The sequence below is a fragment of the Mesoplodon bidens genome, assembly GCF_964165515.1.
Source record: "Mesoplodon bidens genome assembly, chromosome: 1".
NCBI lineage: Eukaryota > Metazoa > Chordata > Mammalia > Artiodactyla > Ziphiidae > Mesoplodon > Mesoplodon bidens.
This window is the reverse complement of record NC_138176.1, coordinates 225,333,779-225,356,803: the sequence shown is the minus strand read 5'-3', so window position 1 is coordinate 225,356,803 and position 23,025 is coordinate 225,333,779. Positions and strand designations below refer to the sequence as shown.

The window sequence follows — 23,025 nt, the reverse complement described above, 5'->3', positions numbered from 1 at the left end:
CCAAGGGACTGTCTTCTGTAAGTGCACCATCATGGAGCCATTGTGTAGAGGTGGGCAAATTGTTCTCTATGTAAGGGTGCTTGACTGAAGGAAAGGAGAAGCAGAAATCCAACCTGTACTGCACTTACCAAACTGAGTTCTCTTGGGGCTGAATTAGCCCAGAAGGATTGCTTTTTTCTAATTCATACAGAGGCACTATATGGACAAGTAGGGACCTTGATTACCACTTACCATCCCCTAGGTTCCAGCCTAACCTCTTCATCCCCTCCCCTTGCCCTCAGGCTAAAGAAAGCTGACTACAGATTTTGAGAAACTTGGTTCCCTAATCTTGAGGAAAAACTCTTCTTTGGTTTCTGTCTTTTTAAAAATATTAACCTTTGACACTGCTTCTCCTAGACATTTTACATAATCTCCTGTTTGCTTAGACTTTCACAAAGGACAGAAAAAGAGGATGTCTTCAGGAGGTCTCTGCTCTGGACCTTGCAAATGTTCTGGAAATGCCTGACAACTCTCTTGAAATTGGAGAAATGTATGGGGTGGGAAGTTGGGAGGTAAAAAATAAAGAAGCAAAACATAAAATTACTATCTCGATAAATTTCAAGTGAAGTATTAAGCTTAATTTTTAATTAATAAAGTTTAAAATCTTAATTTTGAAATATTTTTATCATGTCCACTCTACAAAATTATAGGGTATCTATCTTTAATAGGAAATTGCAAATAAAATCTATGGTAATTATGGAAACTGATAAATTATTACCTCCCTCCCAGCGTTACAGAAATTATGCAACTGAATGTTTAACATAGTCCAGTAAGATTTAAAATTGCTTTCTTCATATCTTTTATTACAAATTTCTTGTTTATTTTATGTGTAATTTTGCTCCATTTAATTTTGAGTTAAATTAACTGAATTTATATTTAGAGTAAGCTGTCAACATTAAAATAAAATAAATTCATAATAAATTTATGTGTTTAAATAAAGTAGGCCATGAACAAAATATATTTCTGTTAATTGAATTTATTTATTTATTTATTTATTTATTTATTTATGGCTGTGTTGGGTCTTCATCTGCTGTCTAGGCATGGTCTCAAGAAAGAGTATATTTTTTGCATATTTTTACTATGCAATATATATCTCTGATTTATAATGCAGATGACTGATCTCCCAAAACTTGGGAGAAACCTAACATCTAAAATTCAGCCATTATAATTGTTTTGATTCCTAGGAGAATTATATAGAAGCATAATGAGTATAACAGGCAAAAGAAGGACAACATCCTCTAATTGTGAGAGCATTAGGGTGAGGGTACAGGTGGGCAGGTATTATTGAAATTTAAAGAATAAGTAATTAATTAAACCAAAATGCTGCTTTTGATCTTGAATACACAAGGAAGGCATGGTCCTCCATTACTATTGTAGAACAAGACTTGACAATAGTAACATTCCTCTTTACTAGCACAAGTAATATGGAGTGAAAATAAGACATTTCGGGAAATTTTCTCAAAGTTGGAATTTACTGAATGCATACATCAGCAAATTGATAGTTATAAAGTGACATATTTATATATGGGTAAATAATAATTATAGCATATTTTAAAAATTCTTCCTATATGTGTAGTATATATACATATACATATATAAATAAAATATTTTTTTCAGGAGAACCAGTTGTTTTCTTATCATGGAAGAATGAAAAGGTTTTGTTTACTTTTTTTAAAAAATTGCTTAGAGTATATGTTAAAAACATATTTTAAATGTTTAGCACTATATATATTATGTAATAGAACCCATGCTTTTTTGATGATTAAGGACACAGGCTTTAGAGTTAAACAAATCTTGATCTAAGTTCCAAATTTATCATAAATCAGCTGCATAACCTTGGGCATATTACTTAACTTCTTTGAGCCTTAGTTAATTTTTTAAATGGAAATGATACCTTACCTTGTAAAGTTGTTGTGAAGATTAAGTGTGATAAGTTGTTGTGAAGATTAAATGTGATGTTTATTAAGAGTTTATTTTAGTACTTGACTCATCTCATGCAGTAAGTTATTTAGCTAAAACAAATTGAATATAGCTTTTTGTTGCATAAAATATGTCTTTTGTCAGTTAGACTTATATGCATCATTTTGGAGAAGACATTCTTAAAATTGTTGTATGAACATTGCATCATTTCATTTATGGTTAAACTTAACAGGATCTTCCTTTTAAAAAAATTAATTTTGTTCAGTTTAAATGTTTTGCAAGTCAATGATCAGGTGGTTGTCAGGCATTTGGAGGACAAGCTCATTTCTACCCTGCTTAGTTAATTATTGTGATTGTAAACAAAGGATGTACGATTCAGAGTCAAGGAACATTTCACATGGATGATGGAGGTGATAATAGCTTAATTCCTGCTGAATTTTTTTTCTTTGCTCTAGTTGAGTTCATACTGACCTTGTCCAAAATCTGATGACCTCCCTATTTCACTCAACCATTTGGAAAGCCGGGCCTGCCATAGCTGGCCCTGAGGGGGTATCTGAAAGACCACTGAGTCACTGACCCATGTCAAGACTGGATTTCAAGTCTGATGTATAGGACCTCTGAAATAGTTATACATGGGGCTTATTGTACACAAAAACCTAACTGGCTGCATTTTTCTGCTTATTAAGTATCCTGTTAAAGCGTATTGTAAATGTCCTTATTAAAGTCATGTTTATATTCTTAGTTTCTCATGCAGGTCATTTTCTAGACTGATGATAAATTTTGATCTTTTATAAGAGTTAGTACCTTAAAACTAAACTTGAATGTTTTGAAATATGAACAAAACATACTGTTACACCATGGCTAAATGCAATGAATATCTTCCTGGTTGGTGATGGACCAAAGCATTTTAATGCTTATAAAGATTTTGTTTTTTTCTGGCAAAAATTCCATACACCTCAAAAAAATCTAGTTTAAGCTGTTGTTGATATTACAGCATGTTAAACTCTGTTTACCTCTTGTCAAACCTCAAATATTGCTCAAATGTTGGTATATAAGAGTTTTGAGTTTGTAAGACTTGTCCTAAAGGAAAGCATGTGACCACCCAGTAAGGTGTTATTTAAATTTGGTTGGATGGGATCTGTCTACCTTAATAAAACTTTGTGATAGGGCTATGATATGAAAAGAGTAAAAACTTTCCTATGTTTATTTTGTTCTTCTGCACAATAGGAAATGATCAGCCCTTTTATGAATACCTAGTCAGTATTCTACAATTTGTAATATGACATTGTCTTTTATTTTTATATAGGAGTTGATCCCTGAATTTTATTATCTCCCTGAGATGTTTGTCAACTTCAATAATTATAATCTTGGAGTGATGGATGATGGGACCGTAGTGTCTGATGTTGAACTTCCTCCTTGGGCCAAAACCTCAGAAGAATTTGTTCGCATAAACAGATTGGTAAGATAGTAATCATCTACTCTGTCTGTCATGAGCCTTTTCTCAAAGTATCTTTCATGTGTTGGTATAATCATTAACCCTTGCTCTTCTGGGAAAAACTGTAGTTGATAGGGATAACTGAAAGTGATGTAATAGTTCATGAATCTCCATATATACTTTATAAAATCTTATTGACATGAAAGGTATAATGGTGTCTTTTATTCTTTTATGCAGAATTTAGGTTACTTTTATATGAACATGATGATTCAAGATTATGAGTGAATTTCTTGTAGAATTCTATGCTTTTTCAAATATGAGTTTCTTGTACTAGGAGAAGAACATAATTCTGTTTTCAGGTTGGAAGGCCATTGTACATTTTGATAATAGAAACAAGATTTTCAAATTATATGCTGTATCTGTCTTTTGAAGGAAATCTTCATCTAATATTTAGAATATGAAAACTTAAAAACTGAAAAGTGCAATAATCATTGTACTTACATCTTGTCATACATCTTATGCTTACAACTCTTCATAATCCTCTCCTGTGGACTCTTTAATGTCCTCTGTTGTATGGGTTCTGGATTATTTTATGAAAAAATATATGACTTTTCCTTTTTTGCCTTTAACTTTCATAAATGCCTAGAGTCAGGGAGCTTTATTCTCAGTTTTTTAAAGTAGTTTCTTTATCATACTTCATACTTCATATTAAAAATGAAACCTAGGGCTTCCCTGGTGGCGCAGTGGTTAAGAATCCACCTGCCAATGCAGGGAACACAGGTTCGATCCCTGGCCTGAGAAGATCCCACATGCTGCAGAGCAACTAAGCCATGCGCCACAACTACTTAGCCTGCGCTCTAGGGTCCACGAGCCACAACTACTGAGCCCGAGTGCCACAACTACTGAGCCCAAATGCCACAACTACTGAAGCCCACACACCTAGAGCCTGTGCTCCACAACAAGAGAAGCCACAACAATGAGAAGCCCTTGCACCACAATGAATAGTAGCCCCCACTTGCCGCAACTAGAGAAAAGTCCGCGCACAGCAACAAAGACCCAACAGCCAAAAAATTAAAAAATAAAACAAACAAATAAATGAATTTATTTAATAAATAAATAAGTAAAATAAAAATGAAACCTAAATTGCATTGTGTTTTTAATTTTCACTAAAACAAGGAAAATTATTTCACTTTAGTTTTCTTGGTATGCTTACCTTTTCTACCAACAATAATATTTTAATCCTGAACAGTATTCTAGATCCTAATTGTAATCCCATTATTACTGAAAATTCATATTTTACATATACTGGAAGCAGTGCAGGGGGAGTGGAAAGAGCATAGGCTTTGAAGTTAGACCAGTTTTCCTAATCGGGGATAACTCACATTTCTGGTTATGGGACCTTAGGCAATTTAACCTTTCTGAGCCTTGATTTCCTCGTTGTAATTTGAAAATTATTTGTGTAAAACTGTAATTATGTATGTAAAATACCTAGAATTTTCTCTGGCTTACAAAAGGCCTTCAGGCAATAGCACCTAACATTATTCTATCACATTCTTAAGGTACATGTTGCATTTTGGTTTACTGCATGTATTTTTCAAGATCTTTAAGTTAACTAATTAAAATGGGAGACCAAGACAAAGCTTAGCTCTGAAAGATGTTGAAGGAGATGTCAAACTTTTAAATGTGGCAGTTGTCTACGGTCATATATATATATTTTTTTTCTCTCCAGGGGTATGTAGATGTCAATAGAAGGTCTAGTCATTCTGCAGTTTTGGGGGTTTTTTTGTTTGTTTTTTGCTTTCAATAATTTTCTATGCTTTTAAGACACGTTTTTGAGGTATAATCTGCATAACATAAAATCCATCTTTTTAAAAGTGCTCAATTCAATGAGTTTTAATAAATGTATACAGTTATGTAACCATCAGCACAATCAGCTTACCTCACTCCAAAAAGTTTCCTTGTATCTGTTTGCTCCCAGTCGTAGTCCCAGGCAACCACTGATTCTGTCTCTTTGGTTTTGCTTTTTCTAGAAATTTTATATAGATGGAATCCTGCCATATGTAGTCTTTTTGTACCTGACTCTTTCACTTAGCATGCTGTTCTTGAGATTCCTCCATACTGTGCATATATCAGTAATTTCTTTGTGTTGCTGTATAGTATTCCATTGTATAGATATAACACCTTTTGTTTATTTACCAGTTTATGGACATTTCGCTTTTTTCCAGTTTTAGGCTCTTAAGAATATTTGCATATGTCTTAGGGTGGATATCTGTTTTCATTTCTCTTGGATAGATTCCTAGGAGTTTAATTGCTGAGTCATATGATAAGAATATATTTACCATTTTGCATTCCCACCAACAATATGTGAAGCTTCAATTTGCCATATCCTTGCAAAGACTTGGTATTGTCAATCCTCTTTATTTTAGCTCTTCCAGTGATTCATTGTGATTTTAATTTGTATTTCCCCAATGACTAATGATGTTGACCATTTTTTCACAGGCTTATTTCCTACTCTTAATATGTTCTTTGGTGAGCTATCTATTCAAATCTTTTGCCTGTTTTTTAATTGGGTTGTATGCCTTTTTATTATTTAGTTGTAAGACATCTTTATATATCCTCCATAAAAATCCTTTATCCAACATATGTTTTGCATATATTTTTCTCCTAGTTTGTGGCTTGTCTTTTCCTTTTTAATGGTTCCTTCTGAATCACCATTTTTTTTTGAGAATTATGTTTTATTCAGTGGACTTTCTAAGTACTTCAAGCCCAGGTAGTTGGAACATCAAAAGATTACTGTTAATTAAGGAAAACCAGGTATCTCAAATTAATGAATTTAGTGCGTCTCTATGTATGGGAAGATGCAAGAATCTGGGCTCTTTGAAGTCATTCCTTTGATATACACCTTAGCTGTCTGGGGCCAGTATCCTGTTCTTTCCCTCCTGAGTCCCCGGGGGTGCACCGTTGGGGGTGGCTGCAGTGCCTGAGGGCTTACTGTGGGGCAACAGTATATGGCAGGCTGAATCACCATTGTGAATAAATGTTTTTGCTATTAGGTAGATATAAAATAATATTTATATAATATTTGAAAGGTATAAATAATCATCCCCATTCTTGAGGAATATATTAAAAAAAATTAAAACCATGTTCTGATCATTTTATTATTGAAGCATTTTTTCTCAGTTTATACTTTTAAGTCTCAAGGGAACCAACTCTCTATTAATCATTACCGTATTTAGTATTGTTAAAAATACAAAGAAATTTGTTAATATGTTTGCTTTAAAAGAGGTCTAAGAGGCAGAAACATTTGAGTAAGTTATATTTAAAGCTCTTCAACAATATTTTGACAATTAAGAAAATGTAACTGTATAAAGTAAAGTAAGCCACTCTTCTGGTAGTACCCCATCCCTACTCTCAGTACCCTCTCCTCAGAAGAGGTCATTTTGGAACAAGTCCCACAAGGGCACCAAGGAAAAGAAGGTGGCAACTTACCAAATTGTTTTCCAATAAGATTTTGGTTTTGCCTGCTCATGCTTTAAACTTATGTATGACTATGAAATGTTAAACAGTAGTATTTTATAATACTAACTGCACATTTAATGTAACTTATTATTGAGTTATTAAACATTTGTCCCAGTGATTCCTCTTTCTCTGAGTTTTACAGATGTCTTCATAGTTTAGCTTCTGAATAAGCTTATATTCTTAACAGGAACTCATAAAAATTTACCGCAAGTTAAATGCAAACATTTTACAGTCAAATATTTACATCTCTGATAATTTTAACTCATAATTAGGAAAATACTTGATTTTACTTACATGTGCCTTTAGGAAAGAATTTAATAACTCATTCATTCATTCAAAAATATTTATTATACACCTTTGATGAGCAAAGCTTTCCTATGGTGCCGTTCATATTGATTCGTTTTAAATTTTCCTGTTAACTTTCTGTAAGTGACTAAATTATTAGTATGGTATTTTATGTATGTTAGCCTGTTATCACATAAGGGTTTTATCGCCCTCCTCTTTTTGGTTTACCTCTTCAAGTCCACAGATTTTATGCAATGATTGTAGCTCATGAAATGCATACTACTTTGATCTGTGACCTTTTTGTGGTGCTAATCGGGTTCCTGATATCATTATACCTTGCTCATTAATCATATTTCCTGCAGCCCGTCAGGCAGCCAGACAGCACAAGTCCCTGTTTTCAGCCCTCTGTTGGCAGGTTTCTGCTTTTCCAGATTATTACAGACGATACTTTGGCTTCTCATAGCCAGAGCCACATCAAGCTGTGTGTTACAATTAAAGTCAGATGGTCCTCAGGTTGAACAGGGATATAGTGTTGCAGCTGTCTCTCTTCCTGGAACAAACCAGCACCAAGAACAGATGATCTATAGGACAGTGAATAATAACAGATTGTACAGTACTCCATTGGTAGCAGGGGACCATAGATTTAATTAACTGACATACTCATTTTAAGATACCCAGCATGCCTTTTTAAAGTATTTGGTTGCCCAAGTATTATTTCAAGGGAATAGAATATTTTTAGGAGCATGATTTTGATGGTGGACAGTAACGCTACATTTTCTTTGTGTTAGAGGACTGTAACTGCTACCTTATCTATAACTATTTTACTCCTTGAGCTTTCTGTAGGTAGTGAAGATGTAAATAAGGATTTGTGAGTTGGCCTTAAGTGTTGAATTTATACACAGAAGATAATATCCTGTGTATTTTAGAAAGAAAACCTTCATAGGTCTGATTATTATTTCAGGTATATAAATTAAATTTTCTTTGTTCTGAAGAGTTGGAATCAGGGTAAAACCAAAGCAGTCTTAAATACATCCAAGAGATTGGTCTGTTTTATTTAATACTTCCTAGACCAGAAGAAAAATTATTCCAAATACTGCTTCAGAAATATAAATGAGAAACAGGTTCCCATACTTCCAAATAATATGAAAATATGTGAATTCAGACTGCTCATCATTATCTCATGATATAAGATCGATGTTATGGACCTATATTATCCTGCCTCTTACAACCTTTGAGTTTTAAGTTGAATAAGAGACAAAGAAAATCATACTCTCAGCAGTAATATTATTTGTAAAAGTTTATAAAAGTTGGTGAAGTGGAGCATTTTGTTTTTGCTGCAGGATGTATAATTTATTCAAGTTATAATAATAGTGAAAGTAATTTGTTCATCTAACAGGTACTTCCTGAGTTGCCTATCTATGTACCAGCACTGTTAGACTCAGTGAACCAGGCAGACAATACCTCTACTCTTTGGAGGTTACTTCCTTTTTGATAACTTAGACTGTTGAAATAGAAAGCTTCTCAGGGCTGAGAGGTGGCATGAATTTAGTAAAGGAAGGCTCCTATTAATGAGTTGTCCTGAGGTTACCAGTTAGAGTCACCTTTGCTTTTGTGTATCTTCTGTAGCTTCTCTCTTTCCTGCTGTTTCATAAAGGTGACATGGGTTGTCACTTGCTTGAGAAGATAAAGAAAAATTAAATGAGTATATTATCTTCTTTCCAGATAATATATGGACAGATTAAAAGTGATTTTTTATATTGTTGTCTACGAGAAAAATAAAAATTTCAAATTTTATTTCACCACCAACCTAGTCTTTTCCTATCTATTGCTAAAATTTAAATCTCTTCAGCGTAAATCTTCATAGATCTTATATATGTGCATGAACTAGGTCAGTCTTTACTTTTTCCTTTGAATGGAAAATTTACAATTCTTAAGTGATGAGACTAAGGCTCTCTTTTCCCTGATGAAAAAGTGCTGTATGTGTACATATAGCAAGACCTGCAGCTTGAGATGGCTGAATTTGTAGTGATACAGCAATTAGATTATTGTAATAGCATATTATGTTCTAAATTACAGTGTTTAGAAACACTGTAAGGTTGAAAGGTTTGATTGAGGTTTGAAAGGGGTTTTGCACTTTTTTGACCTGTATTCATATCCTTGTTTCCATTTTCTGAAGAGATGGGATTCAAAACCCTGTTTCTTAAGAGAGCTGACTAAGCAACTTTTTTTTTTTTTTTTGGAATACAAATGCCAGAAGCTAACATGCTTTTTTCATACTGTTCCTTTTCCAATTGCCTTTTCATTTTACACATTGATAATGATATGGCCAAGAATGTAAATAGTCATGGTGGTACAGTTGGTGATAATTATTCTCAACTATGGGCGTATCCTTCCCTCCACCTCCCCACTCCCTGCAGTGGCTGGATCTAAAGCCCTGGGGAAAGGGGACAGATATGTATGAATAATTTTAAAAAGCTAAAATTATTATTGTTTGGTTTGCTTTTAGTTCTGTATATCATTTACCGTGAAAATTCTAGTTCTGAATGGCCACCTAAATAAGTGGGAATAAAAAGATATACTGTGTTGATAGATTATTAATTCTCCCCAAATTTGTTTATAAATGCAATATGAAAACCAATCCAGGTCCCAGTAGGTTTGTTTCATTTTGTTGGAATATAAAAAACTGATTGCAAAGGGTAAAGGGCCAATTATAACCACAACCCTTTCTGAGAACAAGAACAGATTTCAGAGGGACTTGCTTTACTATATATCATGAATTATTTTAAAGCTGTAGTAATTAGGGAAATTAGGAGAAAGAGACTAATCAAAGAGAACAGAGAACCCAGAAACAGACCAGGACACATAAAGAAGCTTCACCTATCATAAAGTTGGTATTACAGATCTGTGGGGAAAGGAAGGACTTCTCAATTTAGATGCCGAGACAAATAGTAATTGTGTTGGTTTCCTAGGGCTGCCATAACAAAGTACCACAAACTGGGTGGCTTAAACAACAGGAATATATTGTCTCACAGTCCTGGGAGGCTAGAAGTCTGAAATCAAAGTTCAGCAGGGTTGGTTTCTTCTGAGGGTTGTGGGGGAAGAATTGGTTCCAGGCCTCTTGTTGACTTGTATTTAGCTGTGCTCTCCTTACGTCTGTTCACATCATCCTCCCTCTATGTGTGTCTATCTCTGTATCCAAATTTTCCCTTTTTATAAGGACATCAGTTATATTGGATTAGGGACCCACTCTACTCCAGTATGGCCTCATCTTAACATAAGTAATTACATATGTAATGGCCCTATTTCCAAATAAGGTCACATTCTGAGTTACTGGGAAGTTAAGGATTTCAACCTATGAATTTGGGGGAATACCATTCAACCCATAACAGATATTAATATCGAAAAAAATTAAGTTGTAACCTTATACCATCAACAAAAATTAAAATATATTAAAGCTTTAAAAATAAAGTAAAAAGTGGATGAATCAATAAAAAAACAAACCAAAGGCAAAATTATAAACTTTTAGAAGATAATACAGGAGGAATTCTTTGTGATCTTGGACTAGGGAAAAGTTTTCCAAACAAGAAACAAAAAGTGAAATATGATATATTACATTAATTGACTTTTGGATGTTAAACTAACCTTGCATTCCATGAGTGTATCACCCTTGGATGATATAAATTCTTTTGATCTGTACTGTATTTTTTGTTAATATTTTGTTGAGAAATTATTATTTTTTAGGACTTTTGCATCTATATTCATGAGGAATATTGGGTTGTAGTTTTCTCATGATATCTTTGTATGATTTTAATATCAGGATTTATATTGGTCTCATAGAATGAGATAGAGCAAAGTGTTACCTCTTCCTCTATTTTCTGAAAGACCTTGGGAGAGATTGCTATTATTCCTTCTTTAAATGTTTAATTGGATTCACCACTGAAGCTGTCAGGACATTTTATGTGTGTTGGGGGGGAAGATATTAAATTACTAAAACAATTTTTTACTTGTTATAGGTTTATTCAGATTCTCAATTTTTTTCTTGAATCAGTTTCAGTAGTTTGGGTCTTTCTAGGCATTTGGCCATTTGATCTAAGTTGTCTAATTTATTTGTATGAAGTTGTTCATTGTATGCTTTATAATCATTTTAATGTCGCTAAGGTGGGTAGTGGTATTACCTCATTCATCCCTGATTTTTGGTAGTTTGTATCATTTTTTTCCCTTTGTCAGTCTTGCTAACGGTTTGTCAGTTTTGTTGATCTTTTCAAAGAACTGACTTTTCACTTCATTGCTTTTTCTCTGTTGTGTTTCTATTTTTTTCCTTTCATTGGATTTTCACTCTAATATTCATTGTTTCTTTCCTTCTGCTTGCTTTGAATTTGGTTTGCTCTTTTACCGGATTCTTAATTTGGGAAACTAGTTAGTTATTTTTTTTTAATTGAAATATGGTTGATTTATAATGTTGTGTTAATTTCTGCTGTACAGCAAAGTGTTTCAGTTATATATATATATGCATTCTTTTTTTAATATTCTTTTCCATTATGGTTCATCATAGGATACTGAATATAGTTCTCTGTGCTATACAGTAAGGAAACAAGTTTTTTTAATTTGAGTTCTTCCTTCTTTTCTTTCTTTCTTTTTCTTTTTCTTTTTAATATTTATTTATTTGACTGCACCAGGTCCTAGTTGCAGCACATGGGATCTTTTTAATTGCAGCACGTGGGCCGTTTTAGTTGTGGCATGCGGCATGCAGGCTCTTTTACTTGTAGCATGCGGGATCTAGTTTGCTGACCAGAGATTGAACCCTGGCCCCCTGCATTGGGAGTGTGGAGCCTTAACCATTGGACCACCAGGGAAGTCCCTCTTCCTTCTTTTCTAATATTGGCTTTTACACCTATAAATTTCCCTTTATGTACTATTTTTGCTACATCCCGTAAGTTTTGATATTTTGTTTGCTTAATTTCATTTCTCACAACATTTTCTAATTTCCCTTGTGATTTTTGACTCATGGGTTTTTCAGAACTATACTGCTTAGTTTCTAAACATTTGTGAATTTTCCAAATTTCCTTCTGTTTTTTATTTTTAATTTAATCTCATTGTGATTGGAGAATATACTTTGTATGATTTCTGTTGTTTTAAGTGTACTGAGACTTGCTTTATGACCTACTATGTGGTCTGTGTTAGAGAATTCTTCATTTGCTTTTGAGAAGAATGGGTATTCTTATGTTGTTGAGTGTTCTATAGGTGTCAGTTGATCAAGTTTTTATGTTTAAGTCTTCTATATCTTTGCTGATTTTGCCTATGTCTATAAACTTTTGCTAGTTACATGTTGAAGTTCCCAAATATTATTTTCTGTTCTGTTTTGGCTTCCTGTGTTTTCGAATCCTGCTGTTAGGTGCATATATTAATATTCAATGGCTGCTATAACGAATTACCAAAAACTTGGGGGCTTAAAACAATTGCAGTTTATTCTCTCATGGTTCTAGAGGCCGGAGGTCCAAAATCAGTGTTATACTCCCTTTAGACGATCTCTGCCTCTGTCCTCACGTTGCCTTCTCCTCTTCTGTCTATAGTGAAATCTCTTTCCACCTTCCTCTTAAAAGGGTACATGTGATTACATTCAGGGCCCTCCCTCATAATCCAGGATGATGCTTCAATCTCAAAATCCTGGATTTAATCACATTGCAAAGACCCTTTTTCCATATATAACATTTCCAGATTCTAGAGATAGGAACTGATATCTTTTTTTCAAGGTTGGGGCATTTTTCAGCACTATTTTCCTGAACTTCTTTTTCATCATAAATTGTCCCTCTTTGTTTCTAGTACTTTTTTAGTCTGATTTGCCTAATATTAGTATAGCCAATCCAGCTCTCTTGTGGTTATTATTTGCATGGTACATAGATTTCCATTCTTTTACTTTCAACCTATTTTGTCTTTGAATCTAAAGTCTGTCTTTTGTAGATAGCATATAGCTGGATCATGTTATTTATCCAGTCTGATAGTCTCTGCTATTTAATGCTATTGTTGATATGATTGGATTCATGTCTGCCATTTTGCTGATTATGTTCTTTAGTCTTGGGTCTTATTGTTTCTCTTTTCTTACTTTAAAATTTTCTTTTATATTAAATAGATATTTCTAGTCTACCATATTATTTCATTAAATTTTTATTGTTTTACTATTTATTTCTTTTAGTTATTTTCTTAGTCATTACTCTAGGGACAGAATGCATCTTAATTTATCACAATCTACTTCAGATTAATATTAGCTTAATTCCAGTAAAATATAGTGACTGTTCCAACTCAGTTTCATCCCCTTACCCATGTTTTGTGCTCCTTTCATGTACAGTACATCTATATATGTTATAAACCCACTGTACAGTGTTATAACTATTGTTTTATGCAATCTCATGTCTTCTAAAGAAGTTAAGAAAGGAGAAAAATGCCTATTAATTTTATTTACTACTCTACCTTGATAGAAACGTTCTGAAATGAATAGAAGAGTGCCTGAGATACTCAGCATCATGCAGGAATGAGATAATTCTCATAAAGAAAAACTTCCATACAATTGAAGTTTTTACTTTCAAATTCCTATGTTTTTCACCATTTTCCTTGAAAATAAATCTTTTTGTGAAATGGATTACACATTTCCCTGCCTCTTAGACAGAGAATAGCCTTTTCTGGTATACTCATTGTTAAATATTCAGGTATTTTTTGTGATGTGCTAAAATGTTGAGATACATAGAGCTTTTTGTTCTTTAGCTAAAATGACCCACATTTTTCTGCCTTCTTGTAGCTTTCCTGTTAACATTTTAGAGTTCTTACTTGTGCCAGCTGTCATTTTTCTCTGTCAGGGTTTCCAATCTTCTTTTGACCTATTATGTTATTTTATGCATATGTGGCAAGGTAAAAGCTTGAGGGATGCCCTGGTGACCCCCACTATTAAAGTTAAACAAAACTATATTGTAAAGCTCATAACCTTATCCTTACCACTACCACCTCAGAAAACAAAATAAAACAAAACCCTGCAAACAGCTCTTCTCAAAACTCTCATTTTCCTTTAGACTTTTCATAAAAACCCCCTACATACCACCCTATGGCCTTTCTACAGCCCATTCTCAATCTGATTTTGTACACATTTGACTCACTGGTCATTATTCTCCTTACCCAGTGGAACTTCTATGCCTTTTTGCTTATAGAATCCTGGTTTCAGGTGTAAACTGTATCTTTTACAGAGGTGTATCTTAAAAGTTTGGTGTATGGAAAACATAATCTGCATCAGAATCTCCTGAGGTACAGTTAATAAATAAGGCACAATTATTTATTCATTCATCACATACTTCTTGAGTACCTACTTTGTATTGATACTATCCTAGTGGCTTAGTGTTAGTTAAGGGAAGAGAAGATGTAAACCCCCATCCTAACCTCAAAACAGTGGGGAAAAGATGGACTTTATAATAAATGGTATGGGTTAGCTGTATGAAAAAAAGATAACCTTAGTTTTATTTGTCTGACCAAAAACCAAGGACTAGATGTCTAAATGCGAAAAGGTGAAACAAATGCTAGAGGAAAACTTTAGTGAATTTCTGTATAACCTGAGGGTGGGAAAAACTTTCCCAACTTTGACTGAAAACCTAAAGGTAATAAAAGAACTGATCACTTTGATTACATAAACACAGATAATTTTCACATAGCAAAATGCATCAGAAGCAAAGTCAAAAGACAAATGACAAATTGAATAAAAATATTTGAGAATTAAAACTTAGACAAATGCTAGGGAACCTCACTTATAGAGAACTCCTAAAAATTATAGAAAAATAAACCCAACAATATAATAGAAAAATGAGCAACAATTCACAGGAAAATAAATGTCAGTGCCCCTTAAACACATGGAAAAAAATATTCAACTTCACTCATAATAGGAGAAATATAAATTGTACTGAAATTCCATCTCCATCTTTCAGATTGGCAGTATTCCAAAAATTCACCAAGATGCTCTGTTGATGAGGCTGTGGGAAAAGAGGCATTCTCCTACATTGCTGATGGGAATGCAAAATGACACACTCCCAATGAAGGGAAGTTTGCCAATCTCTAGCAAGGTTACCTATTTATCCTTTGACCCAGCTTACAGGTGTCTTTTCCAAAGTTACACTGGCCAAAGTAAGAAATGTCATATTCACAAGTGGAATCAATTTTCTTTAATAGTTTTGACTTTGAAATTATTAAATGTTTTATATAACTTAAAAAATAAGATCGAAAAGAGGAAAAATCCAGGCTTCCCTGGTGGCGCAGTGGTTGAGAGTCCACCTGCCGATGCAGGGGACACGGGTTCGTGACCTGGTCTGGGAAGATCCCACATGCCGCGGAGCAGCTGGGCCCGTGAGTCATGGCCACTGAGCCTGCGTGTAGCCTGCGCATCCGGAGCCTGTGCTCCACAACGGGAGAGGCCACAACAGTGAGAGACCCGCATACTGCAAAACAAAACAAACAAAAAAACAAAACAAAACAAAAAAGAGGAAAAATCCAATCTCTAGAAATTGAAAAGACTTTGGAATAAGTGACCCTAATAGGATAAGTATACCCCTACTAGGATATGTATTATGGACAAAAGAACCAGAAAATATCTTAAACCTTTTTTATTAGCCTTATATTTAGGTAATATTGGTGTATTTCTTTTGAAACTGTTATGGGTATATTGTAAATCAAGCAAATGAGTAATTGTGTTCATGTCATCAAGATCAAGATTTTTAATTTAAGAGGAAGAGATTCAAATGTAAAATCAGTAAAAATCAGAAAATTTTAGGAGCAGCCTGACAGTGGCAGCCGGACTTAATTTTTTTCATGTGCCAACTGTTGATAAATATTTCAGTTACTAACTTGCACTAAACAGACGTGCACGTGGTAACATATAAAGCAAAATTATTTGTCATGAGGAATTTAACCATCAAAGAAACCAGCATATTTCTTTTTTCTGGCCAGCAGTTTCTCTCTCAGCCAAAACTGTATGGGAATCCAAATAACAGCAAAAATCACTGTATGGTAATATTGATTTAGCATAAAAGAAAGTTGGATGATCATAATTAACTGAACAATACTTGTTCAGTGCTTACATTCTTCTAGGTTCTGGGGATACAGAGGCAACCAAAACAGACAAGGCCCCCTGCCCTCATGGAATGACATGTAAATTCCAAAGGAAATCTCAATGGCCATGTTAGCTTGATGCCTCTGTCTCCAACACAGAGATAGAGTGCCTGCCACAAAAATCATAATGTTCATATTTATGTGGTTGAACAACCTCTCTTCTAGGTTTATTTAGGACACGTTGCCAAATTCTTACTTTCTGTGCTTCCCTTCTATAACCTCTGTTGACCATCCCCCTTCTTTAAACAGAGCACCGCTGATTAAATATGCTAATAATGTCATACTTCTATAAAGATTCACCCCAATCACCATGGTTGGAATTTGGATATTCTTCCCAAGTTATTACCTGGGATATTATTTTGCAAATGGCTGATCTGATTTATTTCAGAGCAATTTTCATAATTTCTTTAAGTTCTTAAAGTGCCTTGATGCACTGACTTTAGGGGGAAAAAAAAAAAAAAGGAAACCTTATGATAATGTACTGCTTGCCCAGAGCAGTTTATGTTCTCTAGAGGTTAGATGTAACGAGAAGGGGAAGGGTGGAAGGAGAGAGACTTTTTATAATAGAAAAAAAGAAGGTGGTTTAGAAAGTATACTATTTACCTTTTCGTTTTTAATGTTTGTTTAAATGATCACAGTAGTATGCTGTCTGGTACAGCTGGAAGTTATTTCTGCCAGGGACTAATGGTGATGGTTGCAGAAGAAAAGTGAGACTAATGCGCTCACAATATGTGACTGGAAGTGGAATTCACAGAGGAACCGTGTTCTCCTGGTTCCCTTCACGAGCACCATTGCTGCTGGTGATGTTCCGTGGTGTTGGGAAGAGGGGCCTCCAGTCCCTCACTGCCTTTGTTCCTGGCACTGGACCATGTCACCTGCAGCGGCAGTTGATCTGACACTCAGCATCTCTGCTGGGATGCGGGTGGGGGTTGTTCTGCCTATGGACACTTTCATGCAACTCTGCACAGTGATACCCGATAAATGACTGCTTACTGTGGTATTTATGTCTGTGTGATTTGCCAATAACTGATGTATGTCCAAAAAATTTTTTTTCCAACTAAAAATTTTGTGTAAACCAGCAACTCTCCTTAGTTATGGTAACTAGAAAATAACCTCTCCCCCAAAAGAAAGAAAAAGAAGAGAAGGATTGCTTCATGCTTTCCTAGCATTACTTATTTTTACTCTATTTTAGAATTGTTTAGAAAGTAGACTTTAGGATGGATATCAAAGAACTTGCAATGCTAGGAATTAACGAATAGCTGTGTGAGTACTGTGTAAATACGAAAAAGAGGCAATTTTTCTCTCTATTAATAGATATCCCAAATAAGTGTTAGGTTACTTTCTACAAAGTAGATATTCTGATGCTTTTTATTTTTAAGCAAAGGCAAATTTAGTTAGCATTACTGTTATAATATTAAAGAATATATTCAATTAAATGCCATGACTGTGATACTTGATTTTTATTTTACATGGAAATGTATTTCTCAGATTTTCCTGAGGCATTTTAGAATTTTTTGGCTTAAATCAGTTTTGGATGTTTCTTTTCTTCTCTCATTTATGTCCTACTAAAAATATTTTATTTCCAACCTTGTACATAAAAATTTTTTTTGATAAAATGTAGAGAATAAAGCAATAATGATCAGTAATTAGCTTTATCAAATCTTAACAATGGTCACATTTGCTTCAGGTTTTTTTTCTAAGTGAATATTAAAAAAGAATTGAAACCTTGCAAAAACCAGTTCTCTTTCTTCCCATTCTTTAGGTGATTACTTAATGTCTTGAAAGTAAGTCTATGTGGGGCATTTATTTCTCATGCACGTTTTATAATATAATTTCATACTCAGCATTAAAAAAACAACTTTTTAAAACATTTTATTTGGGAATAATTTCAAACTTAGATTAAGTTGCAAAAATAAAAATAGCTCACAGAATTCACTATTGGTAACATTTTATACACCCTGCCTTTTTTTTTTTTTAAACAAGTGTTAATTTAAATTTATTTATTTATTTATTTTTAGCTGTGTTGGGTCTTCATTTCTGTGCGAGGGCTTTCTCTAGTTGTGGCAGGCGGGGGCCACTCTTCATTGTGGTGCGCAGGCCTCTCACTATCGTGGCCTCTCTTGCTGTGGAGCACAGGCTCCAGACGCGCAGGCTCAGTAGTTGTGGCTCACGGGCCCATTTGCTCCGCGGCATGTGGGATCCTCCCAGACCAGGTCTCGAACCCATGTCCCCTGCATTGGCAGGCAGATTCTCAACCACTGTGCCACCAGGGAAGCCCCCACCCCGCCTTTTTTTACGTGAGCTTTCTCCCTCCCCTCCTTCCTCTCCCTTCCTTTCCCCACCCCACTCCCCTCCGTGTGTGTGATTACAAATTAATACACATTTATATATATATATATGCATATATATAGAATATACACACATATATGTAATATTTTTACTGTATCATTTGAGGGTAAATTATGTGCTTCATGGCCCTTTACCCCCAAATACTTCAGTATGTATTCCCATAGAATAGGGATCTTTTCTTGTGCAACCATAGTAACAGTTACCATTTCATAAATTTAAATTAATGTAACATGTGTAATCTACTTTCCATGTATCAATTTTGTTAGCTAACATGATGATGTTCTTTATAGAATTTTTACCTTACTATACTAGGTCCAGTCTAGGGTAAATTATTGCTTTTAGTTGTCATTTAAGTTCTTAGAAGAAGTCACTTTTCCTATAGTCCCGTTTTATTAGTTTCCTGGGGCTGCTGTGACAAAGTACTATAGACTGTGCCTTAAGCAATAGAAATTTATTATCTCACAGTTCTGGAAGCTAGAAATATGAGATCAGGGTGTCAGCAGGATCATGCCCCCTCGAAGGCAGTGGGGAAGGATCTGTTCCAGGCCTCTCTCTCAGCTTTCAGTGTTTGGTGGTTCCTTGGCTTGTAGCAACAAACGCCAGTCTTCATATGGCTTTCTCCCTGTGTGCATGTCCATTTCTGTGTCCAGATTTTCCTCCTTTTGTAAGGAGAGTAGACATATTGAATCATTAGGGCTCACCCTAATGATTTCATTTTAACCTCATTACCTTTGTAAAGGCCTTCTCTCCAAATAAAGTGACATTCTACAGTACTGGGGGTTAGAACTCCTCTGTGTTTTAGGGGGGAATACAACTTAACCATTATCAACCACTTAACCTGTCTTTTCCAGAACATTCTTTGAAATTGTCTTTTTAATGATATCCTCTCAGTTTTATTTTCATTAGGCTATATTACAGTTATTCTATATACCAGAAAATTGTATATAATGGATTCTGATTCATATTCCTCTTAGAAGTAAAATGGCATAAGCTGTGACCCAGATTCCTTGAAGAAATTTAATCTGCATCTCAGAAGCAGATCACTTGTATATATTTCTGGATCACCCTGAGAACATTTCATTCAGCATCATAGGAAATCATATAAAACAACTATTTTTCTTTATGCTATTTCAAGATGCTTCTAAATTGTATACTCCCCAAATTGGAGACTCACAAATATCGCTTTTACCTTAGTGGTTACATATAGGCTTTTTGACTCGTAGCATGACATACATGGTTCTTTACAATCTATCTGTGTACTTCCCTAAATTCATCTCTTGCAGAAGATAGTTTAGTCATACTGAACAACTTACACTGCTCTAAAAGTGCTGTGTTCTCTCACATTTTATGAGCTACTTCTTTTGCTTGGAAAAATTCCACATTGCTCCTCCAACCAATACTTCTCCTTTCCCCCTTCTCTGTTCCCTTCCCCTAACCCCCAACCTTCACTTAGCTGATTTCTGCACATTTTTCAGAATTCCCTTGGGGAAACTTTAATTATACCTCCATCCACACTCCAACTCTCCACCACCACCAAAATACACCAACAGAGTCTGCCTTAGATGCTCCTCCTGTGTGTTCTTTTAGCTACACATGCACACTTCTAGCATTTTGATGGTCTTTCTATTTGCCTGTTTCCTCCACAAAATGTTGAGCCACTTGAGGACTGCTCTTATTTTTCTTTGCATCCCCAGGCCTATCACAATATCTGGCCCATAATGGGTACTGAGGGCATGTTTGCTGTAAGAATGAATAAAAAATGGATGAGTCATCCAAAGTTATCAGGGAGAACCAAAATGCTTTAGGACAACAGTAGAACTTAGTGTTTTCTTTGAGGGCCAGCTCTGCTCATTTTGCAGTGTCTGCCTGGAACATGCCGTCAATGATTAGTAGTTTCTGCCATGATCACAGGGGAGGGGAATTTAGCCTTTAGCTTCTCTGTGTCTCAAACCTGAGTACTAGTCCATTGGTTTGAGAGATCATACCCAATGCTGAGAGACATGAAATAAGTTGCACAAAAGACTACATGCAGGATAAGCATAGTATTGCAATAAAATACAGGTAGTTTAGTAAAGATAATTTCTGGTTAAGTACATGATTAATGCAGAAAACATATGAATAGCAACTATACAGCATATTGTAAAGAAAAGATAAAGAATTAAAGTTAGGTACCAAAAATTCTACAACCATGCTTTCTTTGAATTTTATGGTGTTTTACATTTTAATTTCTTGCAGTATATTTATATTTCACAGTATAGGTTGCAGTTTTCAAAGTGCTATTGAAAAAGTACTCCAAATGAATGCGTGTAAAATTTCTACCATCAGAATGTCTCTGAATTAATATTTTCCTCTATTACCTACAAAATATAATATCTTTAATTATTCAAAAACACAAAAGAATCTTTCTACAAACCATGTTTTGTATCAATGACAATAGTTATTTTCCAATAAAAGCCAAATTATTTTTTTGTTCAGCATAGTAGAAACATTTTTTTCTTATAAAGTATTTTTATTTATTTATTTATTTATTTATTTATTTTGGCTGCATTGGGTCTTTGTTGCTGTGTGCGGGCTTCTCATCGTGGTGGTTTCTCTTGCTGCAGAGCATGGGCTCAAGGTGCACGGGCTTCAGTAGTTGCAGCACACGGGCTCGGTAGTTGCAGCACACGGGCCCTAGAGCGTGTGGGCTTCAGTAGTGGTGCGCGGGTTCAGTAGTTGTGGCTCACAGGCTCTAGAGTGCTGGCTCAGTAGTTGTTTCTTAGTTACTCCGCGGCATGTGGGATCTTCCCGGACCAGGGATCAAATAGTAAATATGTGATTTTTTTTTCTTTTTCAATGATACCTTTATCCTTTTTACTTTCTTAGTCCCATATTTATCTAGGACGGTACCTTTCACCATCTCACTTATTTCTCTTCAACCAAATGAATGTCTATGGAGAAAAATTCTCTGGCAAACATCTTATGTTCCCTTATTTCCCTCTTTCTACCTTTTTAATCTTTCCTGCAGTAGAGAAGAGACTAAAATATATTTCAATATCCTTTATAATTTTATGTTATGCTCATTATATATTTTCTAAAAACAAAATTTATTCATTTTTTGCTTTGTTTAGTAAGTTTCTTTTCATTAAAGTTTAGATTTTTAGAAAGATAGTAATAATAACTAATATTCATTGAGCACTTAGTATGCATCAGAGGTTGTTGTAAGCAGTTTTGGATTGACTCATTTAATCATCACAGTAGTCTTATGATGTGAGTGCTATTATTCCTTCACTCTATAGATTAGAAAATTGAGGAGTAGAGAGGTTATGTAACTTGCCAAGGTTACAGATTTGATCAGTTTTGAGCTGGAATTCCAAAGCAAGAACTCTGTGTTATTAAGTTATATACTATACTGTCTGCAATGAAATTATACTGCTGAATATCTATTAATTAAATTTTACTTGCACAAATGAGATCATACCTATTTTCAGAATACATTTTTATATCCTATACATTGAGTGAAAATATGCATTTAGTGTTCAATAAAAAAAATACTTCTGGGCTTCCCGGGTGGCGCAGTGGTTGAGAGTCCGCCTGCCAATGCAGGGGACACGGGTTCGTGCCCCGGTCTGGGAGGATCCCACATGCCGCGGAGTGGCTGGGCCCGTGAACCATGGCCGCTGAGCCTGTGCGTCCGGAGCCTGTGCTCCGCAATGGGAGAGCCCACAACAGTGAGAGGCCCGTGTACTGCCAAAATAAATAAATAAATAAATAAATAAATAAATAAAATAAAACAAATTCTAGAGCTGAAGAAAACAAAGAATGAAATGAAAACTGCAAGAGAGAGCATCAACAGCCGACTTGATCAAGCAGGAGAAAGAATCTGTGAAGTTGAACATAGGTCGTTTGAAATTATCCAGAGTAGAATAAAGCAAAAGGAATGAAAAAGAGTGAAGAAATAGATAGCAATACATTAATAGTGTGGGATTTCATTACTCCACTTTCAACAATGGATGGATCATCCTGGTAGAAAATCTTTAAGAAAACACTGGACTTGAACCAACATTAGAACAAATGGACCTAACAGACATATGCAGAACATTACATCCAACAGCAGCAGAGCACACATTCTTCTCACTTGCATTCTGAACATTCTCCAAGATAAATCACAGGTTACAAAACAAGTCTTAAATTTAAGAAGACTGAAACCGTACCAAGTTTTTTTTTTTCCAGATGACAGTGGCATAAAACTAAAAATTATTAATAGGAGGAAACCTGGAAAATTCACACATATATGGAATTTAAACAACACACTCTTGAACTAATGGGTCAAAGAATACATCAAAACAGAAATCAAGGGGGCT

At 34.7% G+C, this 23,025-nt stretch overlaps 1 protein-coding gene across 3 annotated transcripts in view; it reads left to right on the top strand.

Annotated features, from left to right (window-relative positions):
* Positions 1-23,025, top strand: part of LRBA (LPS responsive beige-like anchor protein) — an 808,478-nt gene that overhangs the window by 654,252 nt on the left and 131,201 nt on the right. For all 3 annotated transcript variants that reach the window (XM_081242275.1, XM_081242274.1, XM_081242273.1), the window contains exon 47: positions 3,266-3,418. In XM_081242275.1, the coding sequence (XP_081098401.1) occupies positions 3,266-3,418 (153 nt within the window). The remainder of the gene's footprint in view (positions 1-3,265; positions 3,419-23,025) is intronic.